Source organism: Balaenoptera acutorostrata, chromosome 7 (assembly GCF_949987535.1).
Source record: "Balaenoptera acutorostrata chromosome 7, mBalAcu1.1, whole genome shotgun sequence".
NCBI classification, from domain to species: Eukaryota; Metazoa; Chordata; class Mammalia; order Artiodactyla; family Balaenopteridae; genus Balaenoptera; species Balaenoptera acutorostrata.
Genome location: NC_080070.1, coordinates 744063 through 764828, shown reverse-complemented (window position 1 = coordinate 764828; position 20766 = coordinate 744063). Strand labels below are relative to the sequence as shown.

Sequence of the window (20766 nt, the reverse complement as noted above, 5' to 3'; positions counted from 1 at the left end):
GGGCCAAAGAACTGAAACATAAAACAGAAGCAATACTGTAGCAAATTCAGTAAAGACTTAAAAAAAAAAAAAAGGTCCACATCAAAAAAAAAAATCTTTAAAAAAAAAAAAACAAAAGGTGCAGTACATACATATACACAGTGGAATATTACTCAGTCATGAAAAAGAATGAAATTCTGCCATTTGCTATAACATGGATGGACCTAGAGGGTATTAAGCTAGTGAAATAAGTTGGACAGAGAAAGACGAATACCGTATGATTTCACTCATACGTGGAATCTAAAATAAAGAAACAAAATAAAGCAAAACCTCATAGATACAGGGAACAGATTAGTGATTACCAGAGAGGAAGTTGTTGATGGGGGCAAAATGGGTGAAGAGGTCAGCTGTATGGAGATGGATGGTAATTAGACCTTTGATGGTGATCACTCTGTAGTGTATACAGATGTCAAACTAAAATGTTGTACACCTGAAACAATTTTTTTTTTAAAAATGATGCAAGGGAATAAAAGAGGGAGGAGAAAGCTTTTGTAGTTTAAAAGGGGCTTAACAGGTACGTCCACCAATTCAGTGGACCGTCTTTGGATCCTGCCTTCAAAGAACCGACTGTAAAGAAAATGTACAAGTGAGAAATTTAAACACAGATTAGATATTTGGTGATATGAAGACATTAGTATGAAGTTTAACATGTGATAAAGCTGTTCGGTTAGGTTTATTCAAGAGTCGTATCTCTGGCAGTGGAATACTGAAGTGTGCCAGGTGAAAGCTGACAGCGTCAGATTGAATCTGTCAGCGTAGGGGAGGAGGGGGGTCACAGAAGTAGCGAGAGAAGTAGCGAGAGGAGCCCAGCAATGCATGTGTGGGCATTCATCCTACAAGTCTCTCTGTTTGCTCTGAAGACTACCATTTTACATGACTCTTTAGAGCATACAGCGCAGATGGGAAGACAATATATATAAAAAGATAACCAACACTGCAACGTAGCACAGGAGAAAACGCCAACCAAATGATGCCGTTAGTAAGGGTCACTGGAGAGCGGAGAGAGCATCTTCAGAGGCTGTTCCCCGAAGAGCCCCACCAGGGCAGCCCCGATCAAGCCTGCACTACAGACAGGGAGCGCTAATGGGAACGAACACTCAGTATTTTTTTAATCTGTTACCTGCTTGATGTTATTATTTGCATATCTTCAAAGGAGAAGTCATATCTTATCGAAATCGCACTTTGTATTTTATGGTCTTAGGGAAAGGCTGTTAGAAAACAGATGAGGCCCTTGGGCATCTTACAGAGGCTAGGACCGGCCAACAGCCCTCCTCCCGTGGGGCGACCAAAGCAGGGGTGACTCACATCAAGGGCCGAAGCTGCGGCCTCGAGGGCCGGTCACTTCAAGGGCCCAAGTACACCCACGGCACTGGGGGCAGCGTTCGTTTCCGGCCGGTCTCATGGGGACCAGCAAACACCCATGAACCAAGGAGTTGGGCATGAGTCCAACCACAGGAGTGGGGAGGCGGAGACAAAAGGAAAGGGCAGTGGACTTGTAAGTCGTTTATATTCAATCTGCCAAACGCTGGGCGGGGCCACCTTTGGCCTGTGAGTCGTGTTCCCTCATCATCTCCATCAATGAAGTCATGAAAGAGCGAGACTGTCGGGGCAGCGAGAACTAAACGCGGAGGGCGCCTCCCCCAGGAGATCCGAAGGCCCCTCTGCCGTGGTCATCGGCCGCCCGAGTCCCCGCGACCCAGGAGCAGGGCCAGCACGGACGGCCCCTCCCACGCCTCGGTCCCTCTCCTCTACAGGGGAGCCTGGTGTGCGTGGAGAGACCCTCGGAGGCCCGGCCTGGGCAGCTGCCCGAGAGGCAGAAACAAGCCGACGAGAAGCACGCGAAGGGTACTTACCGTCGTCCGTGCCCAGGGCGTCCCTGGGGTCCGGAGGCGAGGGCCATTTCTGGGGGGCCGCCGGTGCCGAAAGGACCCTGGGCTCTCGCCAGGGCATGCGCACGAGGTTGCGGGGTGCGGGGTCGCCGTCCCTGGGGGGCGCGGGGGGCTTCCGGGCCGCGAAGGCACCCAGTGCGGCGACCAGACTCTGCCTGTCCGCACCGCCGGCCACCTTGGGGCTGAGCTCGTCGGGCTGGAGCCGGCGGAGCGTGCGCAGCGGGCGGTCCCCGGGGAAGTCGGCCCGGGACGCGGGGGCGTAGGTCAGGGCGGACGTCCGGGCCACGAAGGTCAGCGCGCTGTCGGCCGGGGGGTCCTCACCCTGCAGGGGCCGGGGGACAAACAGCAGATGAGCGCCCACCGACGGGCAGGCCCTTAAGTGGCACCGGGTCTGGACCTCCAGGCACTAAAGCAGCACCAGGAACCCGGAACGCGCACCCCAAACAGGCGCCACGGATTAACTCACCGATGGGCCGGGTGCCGCGTGCACATTCCAACCACAGTGTTGTTTTCATAACAGCTTTATTGAAATACAGTTCACACACCATGAGATTCCCCCCATTCAGTGTTTTCAGTAGATCCACAGAGTGGTGCAAACATCGCCTGATACAGGACACTTTATCACCCCATTCCCGTTCCTCCTCCCCCCGCCCCAGGCAACTGCTCATCTACCTCCCTTCTCCATGAATTCGCCTAATTTGGACACTTCATGTAAACAGAATCACAATGGGGCCTTTGTGTCTGGCTTCTTTCGATGAGCATGATTATTCCAAGGTGCATCCGTGTTGTAGCGTGTTGGTGCCAAATTCCTTTTGATGACTGAGAATTATTCTGATTAAGGACAGAGCACATTTTGGTTTCTTCGTTCCTCAGCTGGTGAACATCTGGGTTGTTTCCATTTTGGGGCCATCGTGAATAACGCTGCTGTGAGCCTTCCTGTACAAGTCTCTGTGTGGACCTATGTTTTCATGTCTCCCGGGCACGTGCCTGGCTGGGAGTGGGGTGCTGGGCAGTGGTCAGCTCTGCATGAACTGTCCAGGAGCCGCCGAAACGTGTTCCCGCGTGGCAGCACCACCGTCACCGCACCAGCAGCGTGTGAGGGCTCCATTTCTCCACTTACTATTTTTTATTTTACGTTAGAGCTGTCTTCCTCTGACATAGGCATGCAGTGGTGAGGGCGCTCCCGTGGGTCCGCTGGCGAGGGATGCGGAGCCCCTCCTCACGTGCTCACGCCTTCTGTGGGGAATGTCTACCCAACCCCTGTGCCTGCACTGGTGCGTACTGTAACTCCACAGAGCAGCTTCCCCCGCGACTGACCCTCTCCTCTGTCTGATGGTTTTTATTTCACTCCGGCTCCTGTCTTTACTGATCACTTAAATCCCTTTTACATCCATCCAATCCTTTCAACCGCGATATTCTGGCCGGTGGAGCTGCCAGGGCCTCTTGTTTTACAGATGATGTCGAAGCCATGGCCTTCCCCTCAGCCTCCGCCCACTTTCCCTCCTCGCTCATTTAGTAAACGTTCCCCGGACGTCATCTCATCACACTTTGTTTTGCCTGCTAGACAAAACAAGGCCCAGTTTCCTCACGTCTGGGGCAGCTGTAAAAACATTAGAAATCTCAGTGTTCTACCTCTGACGATGGTACCATCAGAATTTCAGGGACAAACAGTAATTTCCCACTTGGAGATTACTCAGGGCTGCTTTCATGGTTTCTCTCTGGGTGCAGGGCCCATAAACTTTTAAAATCTTGCCCGTTCATATTTTCTACATGCACCTCCCTTGGGGCACAAATCAGTGTTTAGTCAGTGGGTATATACTTGGGGATCTAGTTAAGATGTGCAGCCATCACTGAATTTAAGACAGTGGTTCAGACTCCCAAATCTGTCTACTTTTAAAAATATTTAGGTTCAGCCTTGCAGGATAGATTTTCATGTAGCAAGCCTGAAGCAGGAAACTGGGGTTGACAGGCGTGCTACTTTCCTTTCTCACATATGAGCTGGGGCAAGTCACCTGACCTCTTGACACTCGGTTTTCTTCTGGCAAAGGAGATTGGCCATTATCTCTAAGATTGTTTTTATTTCTAAATGATGTGATTTTAGTTGTCATCCAAATTGTATAATTTTGTTCAAGTGCTGGCTGAAATCAACTGCTTTTCCTTTAGAAGAGAAAAAGTAAGATTCATGAGAGAGAGAAAGAGAGGATGCCTCCACAACAAATAGCCCCTCCAGCAGTTTTGCACAAATTGGGTGTAAGTGTCAATCTTAAGTTCAGCCTGAACTTCCGTGGAGAAAGGCTGTCTCTGAACACCTGGTCGGGCCCCAGCGCTGGGGGCTGGGACGGCCTCCCAGAGCCTCATTACGGTGCCACGAGCACCGACCCTCTTTGCTGCGAATGCACCTTCTACTCAAAGGGCCTTTCATTACAGTCGAGTGGAGAGCTCGGGTGGCGGACACAGCAGGCTGCACACAGCGCAGACAATCAGCGCCGAGTGTGATCCGTGCAGTGGACCGGGGTAAACAATCTGTGTGGGGTCTTTTATGCTCTGAACCAAATTAAGGTGAAGAGGGAAAAAGAATATTTCAGTAGGCAGACTGTAAAAGTAATAATAAAAAAAAACCAAAAAACTTCAGTTTTCACAGGTGACCCCAGGTCCTCTGAGAGTGGGAGAGCTTACCGCGGCCCCAGGTGAGGGTGCCCAGGTCACCCAGAGCCTGGGGTCGGGGGGAGCAGCGAGGAGGGTATCCTCTTGGTCGCTTCCTCTTTGAGGCTTCCTATCCGGACGGAGTGAGCGTGTGGAGGGAGCCGGACTCCGGGCAAGGCCGCCCAGGCTTGGATCTCACCTCTGCTGCTTAGCGACCTTTGCCTTGGCGAGTTATTTAACATCTAAGTCACCTGTGAAATGGGGATGATGGTCGTAGCACCTGGCACAGAAGCGCTAGTAGCTCCTACTTACTAGTGGCTTACCGCTAGCCTGCTAACAGCTACTGGCTGTCACTCACCTGACCGTCTCACACCTGCATCTCCCTTAGAGCGGCGGGGACCTGAGCACCAGCCCTGAGAGAGCCATCCAAGTGGGCTCTGCTCCACTTGCCCCTCTGAGTCTAAAATTCTGCAACTCATTTTCAAACCCCTATTCCGAAGATGTTTTAAACCTCAGTTCAACAAACCTATGATGTCAGATTTCCTAAGATAATGCTGAATAATTGTTACGACTGCAGTTGCCCAACTCTGGAGATTAGCAACCTCTGAAAAGCATGAGAACTGGCCAATTTCCAGCACGTGGTACAGCCACTCCTGGCAGGTTAACCCTTCATACTGTGTGTCATACAAATATAGTTTGGGTGTCGCTGGTGTGGTCTGCGTCGTGCGTGTGAAGCAGCTGAGAACTGCTGCCGACCTCTCTGGAATGAACCCTAAGACGATATTCCTCAGCCCATCGTGCTCCACACGAGACGGCGCAGATCCGCTCCCTGCGCATCCCACAAGGGTCTGCTGAGTAAACCAAGCGGACAGAAGGCTCGGTTGGGAGACTGGCCCAGTCCTGTCAGCACAACTCTGCGTAACCTTCATAACTTCCTAACCTCTTTGAGCTCCACTTTTGCTCCTGCAAAACTGAGGCGGCGTTGGGGGGGGGGGATCCTTTTTTTCCTGAAGCAGTTGTATCAGGGAGCGACAGGTGCCTAGTTCAGCACGCGGCTCAGCGGAGGGTATGGGATAAATGCTAGTCAGCATCAGCGCCATTGCCACCAAGCATCACAACCACTACTGCTGCTGTGTGCTGAGCTCTGGACCACATTCTCTGTCCTACGGGGGAAGAATGCCTCAAACATGGGCCTGTCTTCAAACAGCCTGCAGGCTGAAATAGGAGTTAAGTCATAGGCATTAGTAGCTATAACGGAAAGTACATCAAAGAGGTCTGGTGACGCGGCGTTTGGAAGGAAGGGATCGTAATCAGCTGGGGAAATCAGGGCAGCTTCCGGGAGCCACACCTGCACCACGTCCCCTGCCTGCGCGGCTCCCCTCGCTCCCAGCTGTGCCAGGGCCTGGGAACTAGAGCCGGAAGGCAGGCCCTCCTCTCATGGAAGTACACCTGCCCGGTCCCAGACGGCGCAATTATGAGTTCAGACTGCAGGCCCTGAGTCCCACTTGCCAGCAAACGCTGAGTGGATGAGACTTTGGTCTATACACTGGTCACTCGCGCTCATCAAATATTCTCTTGTGCCAAGGATCCAGAACAAATTAGGAAACCCAAATTGAGCCATCGTTTGACCACATAACAAACATTTCCTCCGGTCTGTCTCACAGCCCGAAGGCAGCAGTGACAAGCACATTGATCAAGACACACTTGCTGCCGGCGTGACAAAGCACACAGCGGTGGGGCTGTCCACAGGCTTCCTAATGAGGCGGCCCCATGATGCCGTGGCAGGCGGCAAGATTGGGGAGCTGGGGTGGGTCTCGGCAACCCTCACCTCCGGCTCATTAATGGAGAGCTGGGCTTAGCCTGCTCTGCCGTTTCGGGCTCGGGCCGTAGAGGGTAATTCAGGCACACCGTCCTGTCTCTCTCTCTCCCCACACAGTGGGAAGGTGGTCAGTGCTCAGTCCCGTTCAGGCTCTAAGCTACCCGCCCACGTTCAGGGGCAGCAGATTGGGGGTGTCATTCTTACTGACAGCACTGTCCCCGGGACACAAACATCTCTGCATTCAGAGGAGCCTCACGCTGGTCTACCTTTGACCACGACAGCTACGCTACCTGCTGCTCAGATACAGAGCTATCAGTTAGAAAAGTCAGTCCCCAGTTTCTAGAGTCCACAAAATCTGAGGTTGAAGAGGCGTTAAGTTCTATACCACAGGTTCAGTGAATTTTGCAGAAAGTTGACAGCAGTACAAAGCGTGGATGTTAAGTTATGGATATGTGCAAATGATGCCCCTTTATGTAGCTTGGAACTAGTGCACAGAGACGGCCGATGACAGGAAGCACGTGTTGGTCCTCGGCTCCCCTCGGCACTGCCTTCTCGCTGCATCTCCTCTGCTTCACCGTGCGCTCCTCCCGCTTTGCATTTTGTGCTTTGCAGCAGCTGCACCCCACACCCTCACGCCCGCAGGCAGAGAGCAAAGGGAATGGACTGAAGTGGAGTTGCAGGCCACTCTTCTGTACGCCCTGGGTGAGCACGAGGCGTGGGGTTACAGGTCAGCGGCCTGCAACGTCCACCTGGAGGGCCTCAGGTAAAGACCACAACGTGGGTGGTGTGTTCGGAGCGCCAGTGCCAGGCCGTTCTTCGGCTTTGTGTTTTTACTTCCTTTTGACCCTCTCAACAGACATGACATTTTGGTGTCTGCAGACTCCCCATTTTGTGGATAAGGAGACAGGCTCTCTGGTGAGTGGGAGCAGAGCTGGATCTGGCCCCAGGCCTGGCTTCAGGCAGTGCCACAGAGAAGCAGGCCCATTTTCTGCAGGCTGGCTGACGGAGAATACAGAACTGTGCTCAACTGGGTTCCAAGAAGGCAACTTGGGGACCTTCTTTTTGGCTTAAAAAACAAACATGAAAAAGTTGAACAAGAATTCCAGGGCCCTGATTTCAGCTCTACCACCAATTAAGCATCTGAAAGTGAACATTTCACTCTGTCTTTTTCAGCCTCGGTTTCCCTCTGTAAACAGAGGTGTCACGTCTATAGAACAGTTTGGGGGAAACTGCCACCTTCGCACTGCTGAGTCTTCCCACACATGATCATGGTGTGTATCTCCACAAATGTAGGTCTTCTTTAATTACTCTCCTCATTGTTTTAAAATTTTCAACGTTTAAAGCCTTACACATATTTCTGTTAGATTATGTCTAGTTGTTTCATAATATTTGATGCTATTACAAATGATATTTTTATAATTCCAATACCTAATTATTGATGGTATATAGAAATACAATTGATTTTTGTATATTTACTCTGCATTCCACAGCATTTCCACACTCACTTATTCATCTTAGTAGCTTTTTTGTAGATTCCACCAAATTTTCTACAAAGATGGTCACGTAATCTGGATGCCTTTTATTCCTTTTTCTTGCTTTACTGCACGAGCTAGGCCCTCCAGGGCAATGTTGCACAGAAGAGGTAAAAGCAGACACCCTTGTGGAATTCCAAACCTGAAGTAGAAAGCATTCAGTCCTTCCTCATTCAGTATGGTGTTAGCTGTAAGTCTCTATCAGGATGTTGGCTTTTGTCAAGTGCTTTCTCTTTTGAGACTATCATATAGCTTTTCTCTTCCTTGTTAATATGTTAAGTTGTACTGATTACTTTTCAGATGTAACCAGCTGTGCATTTCGGGAATAAATCTCCCTTGATCATGATGTATTATTATTTTTTTATATTGTTGGATTTGATTTGTCTAGAAATTTTGTTTCTCTATTTCTGAGATAATCATCTGTAGTTTTCTCTTCTTTTAATATCTTTCTCTGTATGATTTTGATCCTTTGACATTTGTTGAGACTTACTTTATGGCTCAGCATATGATCCATCTTGGGAAATACTCTATGTGTACTTGAAAATAATGGGTATTCAGCAGTTTTTAGGTGTATCATTCTATAAATATCAATTAGGTTAAGTTGGTTGATGGTGTTGTTCAAATCTTCTATATCCTTACTGATATTTAATCTGTTTGTATAATCAGTTACCGAGAGAGGAAAGTTGAAATCTCTAAAAATGATTGTGGACTTGTACATTTCTCTTTAATAGTTTCATATTTTTGCTTTATGTATTTGAGGCTTTGACATTAGGTTCATAAAAAGATTTCTATGTCATCTTAATGAATTGACCATTTACTCATTATAAAATATCTCTATATCTAATAATACTATTTGTCTTCAAGTGTACTTTGATTAATATCAATATAGTCACACCAGTTTTCGTATATTTAGAGATTCCATTGTGTATATTTTCCATACTTTTGCTTTCAACCTGTATATGTCTTTCTATTTCATGTGCTTTGGCTTTAGTAGAATATAGTTGAAGCTTGTTTATTTTTATTCAGATTGAACATCTCTGCTTTTTATTTGAAGGGCTTAATCCATTTGTATTTAATATAATTATTGATATGGATGGATTTAATTCTACTTTCTGGATATTTGCTTTATATCCAACCCATCTGATCTTTCTTCCTCTCTTCCTCCTTTCTTTCCTTCCTACGGATAAATGAAGCATTTTTAGCATTCCATTTTATCTCTGAATTGACCTTCAGTTATACCTATTTTTGCCTACTTTTAAAAATGGTTGCTGTAAAAGTTATAATGTGTCTAATTTATCATAGTCTACCTTCAAATTATATCACAGAACTTCACAAATCAACAAAAAGTTACAACAGTATAATTACAGTATTCCTACCTACTCTGTGGTCCTGTTGTCATATATTTTTCTTCCACGTAAGCTAAAAACCCCACAATACATTTTTATTATTTTGCTTTAAATATCCAATAGCTTTTATCCAAAAATTTATATATGTTATGTGTGTGTATCTTTTATATTTACTTGCAAATTTACCATTTCTGGTTCTTTTCATTGTCTTTGTAGATATTGGCTTCTATATGATATCATTTTTCTTTAAGCTAAAGAACTTTTTAGCATTTCTGGAGTATGAGTCTTCCAGACACAGATTCTTCCTGTTTCACCTACAGTTTTGAACAATATAGAAGTCTAAATTGACAGGATTTGTTTGGTGTCTTTTTCCTTTTCAGTACTTTAAAGATGTCCTTCCATTGTTTTATGGTCTCCTAATGAGGAGGAAGACTTCATTCTTATAATCATTCCCATGGATGTAAGGTGTCTTTTTTCCCCTGAGGATACCTTTAAGATTTCCTCTTTATCTTTGGTTTTCCCCCAATTTGATTATGATATGCCTAGATTTGTATTTATCTTGCTTGAGGTTCACTAAGCTTCTTGGATCTATGTTTTGATAAGTTTTGTCAATTTTGGAAAAACCCCAGCCATTATTTCTTTAAATATTTCTTCTGCCTCATTCTCTTTCTCTTTCCCTTCTAGGATTCCAATTATACTTGTGTTAGAGTTATTTGAAATTGCACCATGTATCTTGGATGTTTTGTTCCATTTTGCACTCTTTTTTACAATATGTTCTTTTTTTAAATAAATTTATTTATTTTATTTTTGACTGCGTTGGGTCTCCGTTGCTGTGTGCGGGCTTTCTCTAGCTGCAGCGAGCGGGGGCTACTCTTCGTTGCGGTGCACAGGCTTCTCATTGCGGTGGCTTCTCTTGTCGCGGAGCATGGGCTCTAGGTGCACGGGTTTCAGTAGTTGTGGCGCACGGGCTCGGTAGTTGTGACTCACGGGCTCTAGAGCGCAGGCTCAGTAGTTGTGGCACACGGGCTTTGTTGCTCCACAGCATGTGGGATATTCCCGGACCAGGGCTCTAACCCATGTCCCCTGCATTGGCAGGCGGATTCTTAACCACTGCACCACCAGGAAAGCCCTACAATATGTTCTTTTGGTTTCACTGTTGATCATTTCTATTGAGCTGACTTGAAATTCACTGGTTCTTCCCTCTACTGTGTCTAGTCTATCATTAAGCTCCTCAAATGAATTCTTTACTTCTGATCTTATTACTTTAATTTCTAGCATTTCCATTTGGTTCTTTTTTACTGTGTCCGTCTCTCTGCTACAATTTTCCACTTGTTCATTTATGCTTTTTCACCTTTCCCACTCAATCCTTTAACATATTTATCTTAATTATTAAGATATCCTTTTCCAATAATCCCAACGAATGCGTCATACCTGGATCTTCTCCTATTGACTCTTTACTCTCTTGACCAAGAGTGACATTTTCTTATTCCTTCATGCGTCTCCCAATTTTTTATTGTACGCTGGAAATTTTGTTTAAAAGAGTAATGGAGAATGAAGTAAATGATATTTAACCCTAAAGCAGAGTGTCCCTTCTTTTCTCAGTCTGCTGATGCGGCAGCTGAGTCCATGAAGTCTGTCAGTGAAGTTGGTGTGGATTCTGTTGCAGAGGCAGTCGGATTCGGTCACTACTGACTACAGTAATGTTGAGGGCAGGACTGGGGCCTTTTCTTCGGCAGGGCTCAGCTCCAAGCCCCAGGGCAACTCTGAGGATTGCTTCATGCTTTGCAGACAGCTGCCGGTTTTCTGAACCAGGGGAGCTCTCTCTGAGTCACAGCCCAGTACCGCTGTGAGTTGCTGAAGACTTATTTTCCTGGCTTTCTGCACGCTATTCACAGATCCTTCTCCACCATGCAGCCTCATTCCAAGCCTTCGGAGGGCTGAGGTGTGCTCAGAACGGCCTGGAGTTCCTTGGAAGGACATCTCTCGGTCCTTGTCCCCTTCTCCCACCCTCCAGCGTCCGACCTCCAGTACTCAGTGCTCTGTGCAGCCTGCCTCCGGACTCGACCCTCACATCAGTCTCCACTGCCAACAGTCCTTAAAACCTAGGCTGCCTTCTTCCTCTCCCCACTGTGGTTCCTGACTGTGGGAAAGCAGCTGTGGTCTCTTCTCCCCTAGAATGAGCTCATCACTTTCTGAGTCTAGTTCATTCAGGTTTCTTTGTATCCTAGCTTTCCGGGTTTTTGTTTTTGTTTTTTAAGGCTATGGTTTAGTAGCTCACTTGGCTTATTCCTGCTGTCAGGGTAGACTGGGGTGATCTCTTGACGTTCTGCACTTTGAGTTCATCTGAACATCTTCAACTGCTGACTTCTGGTTGTTCTTCCAACGCCCAGCCCCTGGGAAGCCCTTGACCCCACATGCCCACCTGGTTCAAGTTCAGCCTTCCCTCCATTACAGCACCTGCTCTGTTTTTAAATGTATCTTTGTGTCTCCCTCATTCAGTGAGATTGTCAAATCCTAGAGGGCAGGACTGTAAAATCCCAGCACCTAGCACAGTTTTCTTGCACATTAAAAATGCGTCAAACAAGGATTCCAAATAAATCAGTTAATTCATGGTATTTCCAAATGATGAATTTCGGTTTAAACCTCCTCCAAAGCATAGAATAAATTGGGACCTACAATGTTGTCTGTGATGAACCAGCCCTGCTGTGGCTGATAAAAGCGGGAGCTGGTTTCCACCACTAACAATGCAGAAGCAGTAACCGCACTGATGTGGTGATGCTACGGGCGCAGGTGTGTGCCAGGGCTTGGGGCTGGGCGCTTCTGGGCGCTTCTGTCCAAGAGGAGTGTGACTTACTCCCTCTGGCTTCCGTCAGGAAGTAATTAGTACTAAGCCTCTAAAGATGGTAAGTTCACAGCATTCCTCTGTCTATGACAGCTAGATTTTTGATGACACACACATAGAAAGATGATTCATAAAATAATTCATTGCAAATTGGTTGCACCTTGAAAGATCATCTGTGTAGAAAGCTTACATTTCCAACTGAAATACTTGATCAACCGAGAGCGGAGGGGATCAGAAAACACTGCCCAAATCCCTGGCAAAAGTCTGCACGAAGAGCTTCTTGTACCTTATCCTGTCTCAGCTTATTAGAGGAATGATGAAGTGCTTTCTCCTCATTTAAACCCTGGACAGAGAAAATAATGAGTTCTAGGTTTTCATGCATTTTTAAATATTGAGAAGCATCTATCTTAACACAGAATAAAAATGCCTAAGCCAAAATGCCACCAAGTGCTCATTTGCGAATAATCCGTGTGACTGTCATGCTGAAACAGCTGTGTGGTGAGATGACCACAGAATTCGTTATTCAAACTGGACATTTCTGAGAGGGAAAAGGGGCTTGTTAGTAATTACGACGGGGCAGCAGGCACAAACCGGCACGGTCCAGCAGGACCACGAGGTGTGGTCATTCCCCTGGGTGGGAGTGTTAAAGATTACGGAGGGCAAACTTGATGGACGGTGGCCGTCGCTGACGGAACGCTGGACAAGGGCAGGGACAGCCATTCTGTTTCCCCATCGCTGTTTCCTGGAAGGGAGAGCAGGTCGGGATGTGATCACTCCTCTCCGAGGCAGCCCAGTGCCCGAGGGTACAGCTCCGGGAGGAATGAACGGTCCTGGCAAAGACAGCAGTCACCCTTCTCCTACAGTGGGGAAGGCGCCTGGAGAACACGCCCGGGGCTGGGCCCACCGTGTGCACGGGTCAGGGCTGGAAAGGCTCTGCGCTAAGTTCCCCGGATCAGCTGGAAGAGCAGCACACCTGCCCCCGGAGCCGTGTCAGCTGCTCGCCCGCGTCACCGCAGCACCTCCCGGAGGCTCAAAGACCCCGCCGTCAACAAGTCCCTGCAGTTGCTGCAGCTTATTCCCAATTCCCGCAACTCGCGGGCGCGGACAGCAGGTGAGCGTGGCGGAGAGTCAGGGGGCCGCTCAGGCCCCTCCGGGTGATTTCAGGCCACTCTTGGTCCAGGGAGCTAACCGAGCTCAGCCATCCCGCAGGGCCACCACGTGTGTGCCGCCCAACAGCCAGCCCAGAGCTGGCTGAAGTGACGAGAGCGAGTGAAGGCGTGGCCCAAGTTGCTCCCCCGGTGTCCCAGGGCCGCGCCGCCTTGGGATGAATCTGGGGGCTGTGAGAGGAGCAAAGCGTCCCGGGCTTTCCTCCATCTTCCAGCACGGCATCAGGGTTAGAAAGAAAAATGGGTCAAATTCCATTGGCGGAACTAACCTTCCACAGAAAGGAAGCGTGAGTGTGGCCGCCGAGCACCCAACGTGCCCAGAGCACCGGGACGTCCACGCTTTCCCCAAAGTCCACCCTCGAGATACATGAGGGCCTCTGGCTCTGGACACCACTGCTAGACCCGTCTCTTCTAGGCTAGTCAAAAGCTGGCAACTCTGGTTTAACCGGTTGTCATAAAATCATGCATACTTTCCCATCTAGGAAGTTATGAGATTTCTCAGCGTTTCTATAAACTGTTCTTTTCAATGGGCTTCGAGTCCTGGATGGCTCTAGAGCAGACTGGCCTTGGTACAGAATGAACCTGCACTGAGGACCTGACAGCTGGCGCACACAGGGCGCCCCCGAGGGCAGGCTGCGTAAGGAGAGCCGCCCTGGGACACAGGACCTCAGTGCCGACGCCAGGACAGCCTCGGGCAACCAGGATGGCTGCTCACCCCGTGCCCACCGACTCCCTGCTGTCCTGCCTCACGGTGGACCCCGCAGCCCGGGTCCCGGGTCCAGGCGGTAAGCGCAGGTCCTCCCGAAAGGGTGGAGACGCACCCCGTCTCTCCCCAGCCCCCCACCCCGGCTAGCCCGAGACACAGGAGAAAAGCCCAGCAATGCCACAGCCATAGGAAATGTTCCCTGTGCGTGCCCGGAGGAAGCCCCCAGCAGGGGCAGACACACCCCAGACCAGAGAGGGGCTCCGAGGGTCACCTGGGCCGGCGGCCTGTCCGGCTTCAGCCCGGGGAGCACGTCAGGGCCGGCGGCCTGGGACAGGGCCTCCAGGTAGGGCAGGTAGCGCTGAAGGGCCTCAGCCAGCACGTCGCCCTCCAGGCTGAGGCTCCGCTTGTCCTGGACACTCTGCTTTGAGCTCCTGCAAAGCAAAAGGAAAGCGTGAGCCAGTCCACGGGGCGTGGCGTTGATTCCGCGGCCAGACGCTGCCACGGCGAAGGAGGGTGGCCGCAGGGACCACGTGGGGACCCGGGCGTCAGGCCAGGCGGCGACAGCCCGGCCCCCGCTCTCACCGACTGCAGCTGGAACCTCTCATGCGCCCCCTGAGCCTGGCGGCCGGACACGGTGCGGACTTGGTGAGTGACCCTGAGAAGAGGGCCAGCCCTAAAGTACGTTCTCAAGAACCGCCCCCGACCACCGGGGACAGGAGACAAACTGGAATGTGGGAAACAGCTGGCACTTACTCAAGTCCAGCAAGAATCTGAGCGGCAGAGCGCTTTCCCCAGTGTGGGGAGGGGCAACTGGAGAGCCCTGGTCCTACCACCCACTTGCTCTGGGACCCCGCCATCTCAGCCAGCGCCCCCCACGTGCAGAGGAATGGGGTAGGGACGCACCGCGTGAGGGGGTCGTGCTCACGACGGCACACCCCGACCCCCGGAAGCTGTGACCGCATGGGGTTCCGCGGCGCGGGGCCAGAGCGGGTGGCATCAGCTTGCTACTCAGCTGACCCTAAGGTGGGGGGCCCTCCCGGTACCCCAGTGTGACCACGAGGTCCTTAGAAGAGGAAGAGGGGGCAGAGGGCTGGTGTCAGAGTGATGTCATGAGAAAGACCTCCAGCTTTGAAGGATGGGGCCCGAGGACCGCAAAAGGCAGGAAGCGATCCTGAGAGGCTGCTTGGAAGAAGGGACCTTGTTCTTGTGGGTTTCTCTTGTTCATTGCTCTGCCCAGAATCTGCACGGAGACTAAGTCAGCGTCGGCACTGAAAACAGCGCCCACTGAAAGAACCAGCTTGGAAACACCTGGTAGGCTCTGGGGTGACACCGAGTCAGCTTTACAACTGTAGCCTTTCCCACCGCTGACCTCGCAGATGGCACTTTTCCAGCGTTAGGAAAAGCGTCTCTGTGACTAAAATCGTTTATCACTGGGAGTGAACTTAGGAAAACAAGCTGATTATTGTGGTGAACGGCAGTGATGCAGATTATGGACTTACTTGGAAAAAACATGTTTTCTTTTTCTTTTAAGAAAATGCACTTTTTAAATTATATAAAACACAGTACGCAGTCCCTGTCAGACTCTTTGACAACCACAGACGCTGTCTGTGCGGAAAGAGCTGGACTACACACGACCTCAAGTTGTGCTCTGTGCCGGCGCTCAACAAACGTGCGGTGATTTGTGAATCATAAATAACTGCACACAAGCGCTCCCTGACGTTTACATACAAGGTGCGTGGGGTTTTCTCACCTACTAAACTCATTTGATCTTCATGTAAGTAAATATGGGGTTTTAAGTTTGTTTTATTTTTTACTAACTGCCGGAAGTGCCCTAGATGTGAACAAGAATACCGCAGACCACCAGAAGAGGCAGAGCTGACACGCCGTTGATGTGTGGTTTCGGCACGTGAAGGACAAGGACGCATTCGCTGTTTTCTTCGTTTATTCCCATCCTTTCTCTGATTTTGTATTCGGAGAGCCGTGGCTTTTGATCTTCGCTTTTATTTACAAATGTGCCGAATGTGATAAAAGCCATGGTAATGGTAGGAAAGGAGGTGTTCTGACGCGCAGAGGTGGACGTGCTGCGGCCCCCCGGCCTGGGTGGGGATGGGAAGGCCGTAAGCGCGGGCGGAGGGACAGAGGACGCATGCAGCCTCCGGCTACCCGCAGCCTGGGAGCTGAGGGCAGGGCCGCGTCCAGCACGGCGGGGCTGGCTCCCTGTTCGGCCGCTGCCTCTCGCTGCAGCCAGAAGACAGCCCACGGCCTGTGCCCGGAGGGGGCCACCCGGCCTGCCCAGGTCACCTCAGAAGATGTGCGCCAGCCCCGGGCCCGGGAGCTCAGGGCTGCGGAACCTCTGTTACTGCGGGTGCCCGGCCTCTACTCCACTGCACACCGGAGCCCGCGTCCCGCGCAGCTCAGGACCCAAGCGAGACGAGCTCCCTGGGCGCCCCGGGGCAGGGTCCCGATGGGCTTGGGTCTGCAGCCCCGCCGGCCGGGTGTCGTCTCAGACGACAACCTGAGGAAGAAGAATCATCGCCCCATCGCCCAGCCGAGGGGACCGAGCCCCGGCGCGTCACTGGGTCACGTGGCGAGGCCAGCTCTGGTTGCGCCCGGAAACCAGACAAATAAAACCGAGCTTCCTTCCCAGCCAGGGATCTAGGGTCAGCGGCCCCGTCCACGCTCACTCCTCATGGGGACAGGACGTCTGTGGCCTCTTCAGGTCCAGGAGAGTGTCCTGTCTCCCAGGCTGATCCGGGCACTCTGCCGCAGGCCAACAGTGAGAACCGTGCTCTGTAACGGAAGCGACCTCCATCCTGATGGCAACGAGGCGTCTGCAGTGACCGAGAGTGGGGTCACCACACGTGCGTGCCTGCATGCGTGTCTCTGAGGGTATGTCTGTGTGCGTCTGTGTGTGTGTCCGTGCATGTCTGCATGTATGCACATGTGTCTGTGTGTATGTCTATATGTGCCTGGGTGTGTATATGTATTTATCTGTGTGTGTGTGTCGATGTGTGTGTGTGTCCGTGTGTATCTGTGTGTGCCCGTGTGTTTTGCAGATGTTGGGTGAGGCCGTGTTACTACAAATAAAGTGCCTGTGTGCTAACAACCATATCCACTTTCAGGGACCAGGAAACAATGTTTTAAGTATTTTATATCCAAACATGACAACCTATTCCTTATATGTGGGTCTTTACTGTGATTTAGGGAATGTACTGGGGTTTTAGGTGGGTGTGTACCTTTTTGTAGATTTCCCACTTGGAGTAACGGAGAACAGGCTCCCGGCTAGTGTTTCCACGTACAAAGTCTGATTTTCAAGAACAGATCACTAATGTTAGGGGTTTGATATCTGTATGTATTTCATAAAATCTGGGACTTACAGAAAATCTTCACATTTGTGTTTAATTATTGCGATTGATAAAACTGTCCTGTTTTTTTTTTTTAATTAATTTATTTATTTTTGGCTGTGTTGGGTCCTCGTTTCTGTGCGAGGGCTTTCTCTAGTTGCGTCGAGCGGGGGCCACTCTTCATCGCGGTGCACGGGCCTCTCACTGTCATGGCCTCTCTTGCTGCGGAGCACAAGCTCCAGACGCGCAGGCTCAGTAGTTGTGGCTCACGGGCCCAGTTGCTCCGTGGCATGTGGGATCCTCCCAGACCAGGGCTCGAACCCGTGTCTCCTGCATTGGCAGGCAGATTCTCAACCACTGCGCCACCAGGGAAGCCCCAACTGTCCTGTTTTTATTTCTGACGCCTTTCCAAGTTACACTGGCTCAGACTTAATAGGCGTATAAATGATCAGGAGCTGCACGGTTCTTTGCATCTCAAATCATGGCTACAGCTTCCTTGACCATTTTTTAATGGATGAAATTTCATGTTCTGTGTGTAATTTAACTGAAGTCAATTTACTTTTCTGGTACTTTATCTATTTTTCTCACTAATTGCTAATCAATGCAGATAGAACCACCTCATAAATGTGTCTTTAAATTGTCTTATTCATCTTCCCTGCGTGTCCGCTGCTGGAGGATTGTTTGTGACACTGTAATACATTACAGCAGCCAAGAGAGCGTCCCTCTCTGTGGGTGCGACACTGTAGCAGCTAGCTCTCAGATTGACTTTTGCCCTGTCATTCGGCTTGAAGTAGGTCAAAACTTTCTAAGTGTACATTTTCTACCTCAAAAGACTAAGAATGTAGTCCCTACACGTCGGTCTCCACTGGTCCCTTTCCCACTTCCTTGCACTGACCTTCAGGCTCCAATAACATGGGATGCTTTAAGTTGTCACCCAATGTGCTCAGGAAAAAAAAAAAATCCGAATTATAAGCAGAATCTTTGCAAAGAGCACACGGTGACCTGGTTCTCACTCCTTTCTCCATAATCCCAACCTTGTCTAATGACCATTTCGGTGCCATTTTATTTTTCATGTAAACAGAATTCACGGCTCAGTCAAGTCCTCCATAACATTGCTGCCCACCCCACCCCCATCTGTTCTGGCCATCAGGGGCCTCAGCAGAGGGTGTCCCCAGGCTCCCGGCATCTGTCCCTCATGCAGCGTCCACGACACGGCTTTGCCTCTTCCTGGTTCTCAGGCAGTGCTTGCTCTGCTTCCCCCAAGACTGGGGCTGGGCGTCCTGACACCACACTCGGAGCTCACTGCTACCTCCTGAATGGGTCACTGGTTTGGGGCCAGTTCCTTAATCTCTTTTAAGGTCACCTGTCCTGTCCCAAGATTGCTGACTGTGGATATTCACACATCTACGGGGTACAGAAAGTTCTGGAAGTACCCTGTGGAATGTAGGTCAGGCAGGATTCTTGGTCGGTGTGGTTACCCACGTAATAAACAAAAGTGTCACAAGACCCTTCATTCCTTCCTTCCTTCTTTAGTCAACAGCTCTGGGCCGGACACCCACCTGTACACGGCACGTGCCAGGCGCCAGGGATGCGCTGGGAAGGGGGTGGGGGGTCCGAAGGTGGGATTCCTCCATTAATAGTGACTCAGATCTGTCACTTCAAAAACTGCCTGGAAAGCCTAAAGGTGATGGCCGCGGACTGAATTTGAAGTAAGATACATAGTTACAAACACTAAAGATGATGAAAGTAAACCAGTCACAGGCCAGAGAGGGAAAGAAAGAAAGCAGAGAAATCAGGGGTCTCTGGCCAGAGAGGCTGTAAAAAATGCCACCTGATATTGTTTATAAATGCTGCATGCAAAATAAGAGACTCCAAAGGGCAGAATTTTAAAGGATTAATTAGACAGCAAAACAGAGCGAACACAGGAATGGTAATACCGATTTTAGAAAAGTGGGATCAAGACAAAAAGCACTAAAGATGATGAAGTCTCCATTTAAAAACGGTAGCAGGTGTGATGATCCACAGTGAAGAAGAAATGCTGTGAGCGTGTATGGGCTGAACGTCAGAACCCAAAGTGTGTAAAGCAAAATATGTTAAAAATGGAAGGAAAATTTATGGAAATAGTTTTTGTCTGAGAAATTTCAATAAATAAAAATATAAATAAGGATATTTGATTTTGAGTAATATAATTTATATTTATATGTAATTATAAATTTTATATATGATTATAAACTATATATAAAAATCTGTACTCTGTAAATAGTGGATACAATGGTTTTTTGAAGTATCCATTGAAAATTAATAAAAGTATGGTATAAACTAGGCCACAAAGAGAACCCCAAATTTCTAAAAAGTAAAAACTGAACATGTCACATTCTCTAACTAAAATGCAATAAAACAAGGCACTGATTTAAAGACTAAAAACAAGAGCACATAAATATGAACAAAGGAAAGAGCCTACACTTACTGCTCCCAAAGGATATAAAATTACAATTACAGATAATTTAGAACAAAAGCAAATGAGCCCATCAACATTACAGGATGATGCCAAAACCACTCTCACAGGCGAATGCATAGCCTTAAGTGATTTCACTGCTTTTTAACCATGAATAAATAAAAATAAGAACAAAACTTTCAGCTCAAGAAGTTTCATAAAAACAATAAATCTAAGAATGGTAGAAAGAGAAAAGTCCAAGAGATAATTATTTTTTAAAATTGTGTTAAAAGGGTAAAGAGAAAAATCAATGGCTAAGGTGTGATAATTACACATATGGTGAATGATTTTTTAAATTATAATACAGTACTGTGAATCACACTAAGTTAACAAATTTGGAAATCCCTATGAAAAGGATAATAGTTCCCTGCAAAAATGTAAAACCTGTGAGCATATTTCACCAATAATCTCAGAAGACAATGGAAGTGTTATGAGATTTACCTACAAAGAAAGATCATTTAAAAATATATACCAGGCAGCAGACAATTTCAACACTAAAGAAAGTTTTGGAGAAGGTTTTTGAAAGGAAGGAAAACTATTCCGTGTGTATGACGACCCTATAACCTTGACAAAAGCTGAGGAAGAAGAGGGTGGGTGACCAGGATTCCTGTCACCAGGCAGAGGCCCCATAGGACACACGGCATCTCCAAACAGGACGTCCGGCAGTTTAACAAAGGAACTGTTTGCAAAGACAGAGCAGGACCAAGAGAACCGACAGGCTAACGGTGGAGAAGGGCTGGGTCTATGGGAGGGAGGCGTTAAAGGGTCATAGTGGTGGTCCAAGCAGCCATGACCTTGGCAGAGCCGAGGGTGCGATGCCTTCCCGCCCTCCCAGCCAGGGGTGCACCACGGCCAAACCCACCCAGCCCAAGGCCAAGGACCTGCTGGTGCTGCCCAGGAAGCCCATCTCTCCGGGGCAGAGCGGGCAAGGGGGGAGGGAATTAAC

General features: G+C 49.1%; 1 protein-coding gene across 1 annotated transcript in view; it reads right to left on the bottom strand.

The window, feature by feature from the left end:
- The window catches only part of PTPRN2 (protein tyrosine phosphatase receptor type N2), a 710720-nt gene that overhangs the window by 444193 nt on the left and 245761 nt on the right, over positions 1–20766 (bottom strand). The window contains exons 5-6 of the mRNA XM_057550450.1: positions 14254–14413; positions 1893–2250 (exon numbers count right to left, since the gene is read on the bottom strand). Of these exons, the coding sequence (XP_057406433.1) occupies positions 1893–2250; positions 14254–14413 (518 nt within the window). The remainder of the gene's footprint in view (positions 1–1892; positions 2251–14253; positions 14414–20766) is intronic.